Source organism: Myotis nattereri (genome assembly GCF_964212035.1).
Source record: "Myotis nattereri genome assembly, chromosome: 7".
NCBI classification, from domain to species: Eukaryota; Metazoa; Chordata; class Mammalia; order Chiroptera; family Vespertilionidae; genus Myotis; species Myotis nattereri.
The window spans coordinates 38,333,038-38,341,491 of NC_138082.1; the positions used below are offsets into that span (position 1 = coordinate 38,333,038).

Here is an 8,454-nt window from a genome sequence, read left to right on the forward strand (position 1 = left end):
CTGGGCCAATTGCCTTCAACTCTGAATTGCTGGTACAGACCTCTCCTGCCCGCCTGACCCATACCTCCAACTGATGACTATGTATTTACTTCTGTCTCACAGGACACAGCACCATACAGCCCACATCAAAACCGTCAGTAACATCTTTGAAAACTTCTCTGAATACTTAAATGTTAAAGCATACTTTCTTTATATTAGCAGTTCTCAAATGAAGGAGATTTGGTTGGAGGTCACATATGAGAGTCAACTGTGAAATATTTTTCGTAAACCTATCTTTTGTCTGTATAAGTTAGTGTATTGTTTTGGGTTAATTTAAAAATAAGTTATGTCTTGGGGGTTAAAGAAACTTTCCTTCATCTCTCATTTAATAGTGATCACATCCTGCTGAATCTGTCTTTTAAATAATTGCAGAATCTGTTTTTTTTCTATTCCTACTGCCACTATCTTAACCCATTTCCTCCAAAGCATTCGCTACTCTGCAACCAGAAGTATCTAAAACACAAATCAAATCATGCCACTCCCCAGCGTAAAATTACCACAGGGCAAATTCATAATCCTAAAGAGAGTTTAGGAAGTTGTACCCAAAATAATCCTTGCTTACCTCTCCAACCTCAGTTGCTGGCTTGATCCCCAGTCCCTATCAGAGCATGGGCAGGAGGCAACCAATCAATGTGTCTCTCCTTTTCCCTTCACTCACTCTAAAATTCAATGGAAAAATATCCTTGGGTGAAGATTAACAAAAACAAAGTAAATGGATTAAGTAACATTAAAGAGATTATAAGGAAAATATATTCCAAATTTTGTTAGTTGTATAATGGTTATGTTTAAATTATTAACACCTAAGAAATTGGGGGAAGGGTACATATAATATGCTGTATTATTTTATAGTTTTTTTTACATGTATGAGATTATTTCAAATTAAAATATTAAAAAATTAAAAATTAATAAAATATTAATTGAAATGTATCTGCATTACATGAAAAATCTCCTAATTGCTTCTAGCATAATTTATTAAATTGTGCTAAAATTTACAAGGGTTCAATTAAAAATATCTTAATTCTAAATGATATGATAGAAAATATATAATAATGCAGTATTAAGCACTTATCTGAAAATAAAAATTTAAAGAAATGAATTTAAAGAAGGGATTAGCTAAAGAAAATATATGCACAACCCATGGACACAGACAACAGTATGGTGATGGCCAGAGAGAAGTGGGGGGCAAGCGCTGAGTAGAGGGGGCAAAAGGGGGAAAATAGGGACATCCTATATCCTATCTAATAAAAGAGAAACATGGTAATTAGCCATACCTCTGCTACTCTTCCCATTGGCTAATCAGGGCAATATGCAAATTAACTTCCAGCCAAGATGGCGGCCGACAGCCAGGCAGCTTGAAGCGAACATGAGGCTTGCTTGCTTCAGTGATGGAGGACTCCAACGTTCCCCACCTGCCTTGCTGGCCTCTGAGCTTGCAGTTTGAAACATTGTTACAAATATAGAAGCTAAACAAAACCCCAGAAACCTGCTTTCAGCCAGCGGGATCTCAGAGCTGGAGTGTTTCGATTATAGAACCTAAACAAACCAGATACCTGCTTTCAGCAGCTGAGGCCTAAGAGCTGGAGCCAAGCCTCAGAGCTAAAGCTGGCCCAGAATAAAAAAGAAAAGAAAAGAAGGAGTGATTGAGAGCTTCAGTCACCCACCAGCCTGAAAACAGCCCTCAGTCCCTCACCCAGACTGGCCAGGCACCCCAGTGGGGACCCCCACCCTGATCCAGGACACCCTTCAGGGCAAACCAGCCAGCCCCCACCTGTGCACCAGGACTCTATCCTATATCGTAAAAGGGTAATATGCCTCCCAGCACCGGGATCAACATGACAGGGGGCAGCGCCCAAATCCCCTGATCACCCTGTGGCTCTGTGTGTGACAGGGGGCAGGGCCACAACCTCCCTATCCGCCCTGCTCGGTTCGTGACAGGGGAAGGCAACCCAACCCCCTAATCAGCCCTGCTCTGTGCCTGATAGGGGGGAGCTCCCCAACCCCCTGATCGCCCTGCGGCTCTGTGTGTGACAGGGTGCGGCGCCCCAACCCCCCCCCCACCATGGGCCCTGCTCTGTGTGTGACGGGGTAGAGCCATAACCTCCCCATCGGCCCTGTGCTGAGTGTGACAGTGGCAGCGCCCAAGCCCCTGATCGGCCCTACTCTGTGGGAGATAGAGGAAGGCGCCCCAATCGCCCCCCACAGGCCCTGCTCTGTGTGTGACGGGGTAGAGCCATAACCTCCCCATCGGCCCTGCCCTGAGTGTGACAGGGTGCGGCGCCCCAACCCCCTGATCTGCCCTGCTCTGTGTGTCACAGGGGGCGGTGCCCCAACTCCCCTATTGGCCCTACTCTGTGAGTGACAGGGGGGAGCTCCTCAACCCCGTGTACGACCCTGCTCTGTGCGTGACAGGGTACGGAGCCCCAACCCCCCTGATGGGCCCTGCTCTGTGAGTGACAGGGGGCAGCGCCCCAACCCCCTGATCGGCCCTGCTCTGTGCATGACAGGGGGTGGCGCCACAACCTCCCCATCGACCCTGCCTTGAGTGTGACAGGGGGCGGTGCCCCAACCCCCCAATCGGCCCTACCCTGAGCGTGACTGAGGGTGGCATCGCAACCTCCCGATCCGCCCACTCTGTGCATGACAGGGGGTGGCGCCGCAACTCCCCAATCAGCCCTGCTCTGAGCCAGACCAGGGGCTGCACCTAGGGATTGGGCCTGCCCTCTGCCACCTGGGAGCAGGCCTAAGCCAGCAGGTCATTATCTCCCAAGGGGTCCCAGACTGCGAGAGGGCACAGTCCGGGCTGAGGGCCTCCCTCTCCCCCTCGAGTACACAAATTTTTGTGCACCGGGCCTCTAGTAATAATAATAAAAGGCTAATATGCACATTGACTGAACAGCATGACCGGTTGCTATGATGCACACTGGCCACCAGGGGGCAGACACTCATGCAGGAGCTGCCCCCTGATGGTCAGTGCACTTCCATATGGGGAGTGCCACTCAGCCAGAAGCTGGCTCATGGCTGGCCAGTGCAGTGGTGGTGGCAGGAGCATCTCCCACCTCCGTGGCAGCACTAAGAATGTCCAACTAACAGTTTAGACCTGATCCCTTGAAGGCCTAAGCCTTTAGTCGACATCCCCTGAGGGCTCCCTGGCTGCCAGAAGGATGTCTGACTACAAGCTTAGGCCTGATCCCCTGGGGAGTGGGCCTAAGTCGACAGGTGGACATTCCCCAAGGGGTCCTGGACTGCAAATGGGCGCAGGCCGGGCTGAGTGACCCACGCCCGCCCCCCCCCCCCCCGAGTGCACAAATTTTTGTGCACTGGGCCTCTAGTTGGTTAATAAAATTATATAGGTTTCAGCTGTACAATTCCATAATACATCATCTGTACGTTGTATTGCGTGTTCACCACCCCATCCATCACCAAGCCTCCTTCCATCACCATTTATCCCCCCTTTACCCAAGAAGAGGATAAAGGGGAGATACATAGTCCTATATAATAAAAGGCTAATATGCAAATCGACTGGATGTCGGAACACCTGGTTGCTATGACGCGCACTGATCACCAGGGGGCAGATGCTCATGCAAGAGCTGCCCCCTGGTGGTCAGTGCACTCCCACAGGGGGAGCGCTGCTCAGCCAGAAGCCGGGCTCACGGCTGGCAAGTGCAGCAGTGGTGGCAGGAGCCTCTCCTGCCTCCACAGCAGCACTAAGGATGTCAGACTGACGGCTTAGGCCCGCTCCCCTAAGCTGTCAGTCGGACATCCCCCAAAGGCTCCCAGATTGTGAGAGGGTGCAGGCGGGGATGAGGGACCCCCCGCTCCTCCACCCAGTGCATGAATGTCGTGCACCGGGCCTCTAGTTTCTTTATAAAAGGAAGAGAAGATTCACTGTTCAAAACATTGCATGAAAAATAATTTTAGTCAATTTTTTTGCTAATATGCAAAGCTAGTACTACAGTCACTAGTGTTACAATCAGTGATTGAATAGAAATCTTTTCTTCCTTTTTGCCTTTAACTGACCCAAAATTTAAAAGTTAAAAATATCCCTTTGGCTTGTCATTTCTAATTATTTCTCTTATTTACCAATCAGGTTGACAACAAACTTTTGCTTTGCTTTTATTCATTCAGCTATCAATATATCTTCATTTAATTTGTGTTTGTTCTGCATTTACCATGTGCTCATTTCTCTAAGGATATTTCTGTAGTTGATCCCTATGTTCCAAATGCCCAATTTTGACAGGCATTATTATCTGAAATCCTATATAATAAAAGGCTAATATGCAAATAGACCAAACAGCATAACAACCAAAAACCGGTCATTATGACGTGCGCTGACCACCAGGGGGCATGCATGGAATATGGCGGGTGTTGGCCGCAGTGGGATGGTGGAGCAGGTGAGTGGGGGTGCCAGACCAAGGCGGAGCTCCGCAAGTCGCTGTCATAAGGGCAAGCCTCTGGTGGTCACTGAAAATTCTTTGCTCCTGCGCGCAGCGGTACCGCCCGGCACTCACACCTGCTGCCAGCCCTGGCCCTGCTTGCACCTGCTGCTGGCACTGGAGCTGCCACTCGCACCCAGTGCCAACTCTGGCCCTGCTCGCACCCGCAGCCGGGACCACCACTCACTCGGCGCCATCAATGGGTGAGAGCAGCGGCTGCTGGCTCGGATCACCCTTGAGGGCTTCTCCACCTCCCCCTGCTCCTGAGGGGCAATCGGGGCAGCAGCCACCACTCGCACCTGCTGCTGGAGCCAGCCCCGATCGCTCCACACTATCAGCGGGTGTGAGTGGGGCCGGCACCTTCAGTGCGTGGGAGTGGCAGCGGCAGGAGCTGGGCTGCCGGCAGACAAGGGGACCAGGGGCTGTGGCTGGAGGGACCAGGTGAGGGCGCAGAGGACGGGCCGAGACCTGCCCCTGTGCCTACTTGCAGCCTCGCAGCCCACAGTTTCTTTCAAACTGGGCCCCTAGTTTTATATAATGCTAATGACATCTTTCCAGTTAAAATACAGACATCTAGAAATAGATTCCATGACCTTCCAGATAAGAATTAAGTGCCAGGCACCAGCAGTTATAATGTCATGGATCAGAAAACTACGACAGGATAACAGAAATGACATTTCTACCTACTGAAGTCTTGTTAAGATCCTCTGGCAGGTCAAGGTTGCCTGCTCCACTCGTTAATTCTTTATCCCACAATTCCCTCACGCAATGAAAATTATGTTTTACAGAATTATTCCAAAGATATAGGTCTACGAATGTGTTATGCTTTAATAGTCTGCTTTTGGGGATGGAAGAGGCTTCATGAATGACTGGAGCTTATTCTACGTGCTACTGACAACTCCTAGACTTTATGGATGCTCTCTGAGTTAAAAACAAAAATCCCATTATATGCATACTCTATTTGAATTCATTCTAAATGAGGAAAACCAGCTTCCTAGTTTGAGGAAAAGCAAAAACTACTAGTAAAAGGGGTTAAAGGTATAATAACTAGCTTATCTCAAAAGTCTCAATATGAAAACGGTACCAATTATAACCTTTTATTCACCATTTACAGATGACTCGTCAGCTCAGCAGGCAACATATTGGACTCTTCATTTCATTTCATTTGCACTGAAGATGGGTACAGAAAAGAGCAGGGCTTGGACTTTGGACCCAACAGACCTGACTTTGACGTGGGGTCCCATCTTCCACTCACTAGCTGAGTAGCCTTTAGAAGAAGGACTTGCAACCCCCTGAGTCATAGAGTCCGCTGTATGTTAAGTAGGAACAATGCCCACTATGACCCAGTGGTGCCCGAGAGGAAAACATTAAGCAACATATATGGCAGTGCCTAACAGTATTTGGAACAAGATAGGTCTGAATTAGTATTAGTTCCTCTTTCACACCCCACCCCGTGGGTCTGTGCAAAGCAAATTTGCTTTGGTGCTTTGAAACATGAACTTTCTCCCCTCCCCCTTCAGAACGCATTTTCTAAGTCATCACAAATCTAAGAAGAGACATTAAGAAACGACTTCACATGGAAGTAGCTATTTAACATGAGCGTTTGGGGAGATAAAAACTAATAATTCTATGTTCCGGCTAATTTAATTGTATTAACAATGAAGATGCCGAATTTTCCTGTGTCCTTCTTTGACATTTTTATATGCTAAGTAAAGCTCCAGCGTTTTCTGATTTAGAGAGCCCTCAGGCTACTTGACAGGATGTGGGATCAATTCCAACTGCGATTCCTGATCTGCCCCCTAGCCCCCTTGCTCTCTAAACAAGGCCGGTGGGTCAATGATGGAAATACAATTCTTTCGTCTTGGCTTAGCTGTATCCTGTTCTTAATGTGCTGAGACTTTAAAATGTGTTTCACAAGAGGATGGGGGAAGGGGAAGGTACTATAAACATGTCCCTCTAATTCAGTTATGTCAGAGAACTGCACTCAATGCTACAAGGCTTAGCACAGGGAGGAGAAGGGTGACATCAAGAAGGGGGCCCCTTTAGGGGTAAGCAGTGAAGACGGTGTAGAGTTGAGTGAAAATCGTTTGCTTTACCCTAGAAGCAGAAGGCACCATGCGTCCTTCCGGGACTTGCGTGACCCTAGAGCCCCCGAGTTGGGGGGAGGGTGTGTGTGCACTCGCTCCTGGTCCCAGATCCTACTCACCCAGCTGGAGCTGTTGACAAGTCCGGTTTGGGTTCTGTCCGATCTGGCATTTGTAAATGGCCCCGGGATGCACCACGGACGCGTTGGCGAGCCAGTCGGCGGTGGGAGCCCCCACGACGAGCCTACGGAGAAACGCGCACGTGCGCGCAGCTGGAGCCGAGCCGCGGGAACGCCTGGCCCGCCGCCCCCTCCGCCGCCCGCCGCCGCGCACCCACGGGCCACCCTCACCCGCCGCTCCACGGCCTGGGCCAGGACGCACCCCGGGCGCTGCCACCCCGAGATAAGTTAGTTTCCCGGGCAGCTCTCCAGCGCGCCAGCCATCGCAGCTCTCCCCTCTGCGCCTCCCGGGAGAGGAAAGTTTGGCCCCGCCGGCGATCCCGGGGCCCCCTTCCCCGCTCGCAGATGCCCCGCGCGCCCCCATCCCGCTCCTCTCACCATCGCTGCGGCCCGTGGCTGTGCAGCACCACCGAGTAGCCGAAAAGCGTGTTGGGGGGGCCCTGGAAAAGCAGCGCGCTCTCGGTGTCCACGTTGTAGGGGCGCCCGGTCGGGACCCCCAGGCACAGCAGCAGCATCACCGCCTCCCGGACGGCGGCCCTTCGGGGGCCCGGCCCTGGTCTCGCGCCCTCGGCCATGCGCTCTCGGAGGGGAACATTCAACACCAAATGGCACCGTCCCGCCGTCGTGCGGGATGAGACTCCGCCGAGGGGAAGAGGGCCCCCAGAGAAGAGGTTCGGCGTGTCCGGTGCCAGCAGGCAGGAGGGAAGGAGGGGGGAGGAAGGGAGGGACGCACAGCAAGAGGGAGGGGAAGTCGGCCTCGGGCGGAGCCACCGCCGCGGGATGCAGTGCGCCCGCCCTCAGGACCCCACGCCCGGTTTCTGCCGCGGGGAGGTGCGGGCGCTCCCGCGGTCCTGGGCCGGGCCGCTGGGTGGGGTCCCGGGCGTGGTGCTGGGGCGCCGGACCGTGTGCCGTGCCCCCTCCCCCACGAGGGGCTGTAGGGGGCGCTAGGGGACCTGCGCTGCTGGACGCGCGTGGCCGGACCTCGCAGCCTCCTCCGAGAGCCGGATGACTGGGCTCTGGGGCTTTGCAAGAGCGGAGCTGGAAGGAGCAGGGGCTTCCCCTTTTGACCGTGGTGGGCCCGGCTGCGGCGCGGTGTGGCCCCAATCCGACCCGCGGGAACCCCACTAGGAACGCGGAGCCTCCGCGGCCCGCCCCAGTGTGGCCCGGGGCCAGCCACAAACCTGGGCGCCGGCTGCGGCGGGGAACCGTCTAGATCTTGCGCTGATAATCGGGCGCACTGTCTGCTTTTCGCTGCAAAAAGCAGCGTAGGAATAAGCAGAGGGCCTCAATGAAAGGCAAGCAAAAGAACTCCTGAATGCGCAGGGTGTACTTTGGTCACAAAGACGTTAGGGTTACTCACTTCAAGACTCAGAGCCCTGCGAGCGTCTGTGCCCAGGACTCCCCCCCCCCCCACCACCACCCCCTTCCCCCCACACTTCCTCTAAGCCCTGGGCTGCCCCGGGGCGGACGCAGATGAGCAGCCAGCTCGCAGGCTGAATGGCAGGAGGTCAGGGCTGCCAAGAGTTCAGCAGCGGGGCAGGGCAGAGAGCGCACTGTGGCTGGCCTCACTTTAACCAAGAAACCCCGTTCTTGCTGCTCCCCCTTTCCACGCATCCACTCACCACCGGAGAGCCAGTGTGAGGCCAAGGCACAGACAGCCTAAGCCTCTGAGGATGCGCTGGGGACCAGGGCTCAGCACATCCGAAGGGGTTAGACTAG

The 8,454-nt window shown here is 52.9% G+C and overlaps 1 protein-coding gene across 1 annotated transcript in view; it reads right to left on the reverse strand.

The window, feature by feature from the left end:
* Positions 1–7,353, reverse strand: part of ITGA4 (integrin subunit alpha 4) — a 78,710-nt gene extending 71,357 nt beyond the window's left edge. The window contains exons 1-2 of the mRNA XM_081095436.1: positions 7,114–7,353; positions 6,679–6,800 (exon numbers count right to left, since the gene is read on the reverse strand). Of these exons, the coding sequence (XP_080951562.1) occupies positions 6,679–6,800; positions 7,114–7,310 (319 nt within the window). The 5' untranslated portion in view covers positions 7,311–7,353. The remainder of the gene's footprint in view (positions 1–6,678; positions 6,801–7,113) is intronic.
* Positions 7,354–8,454: the final 1,101 nt, after the last annotated feature.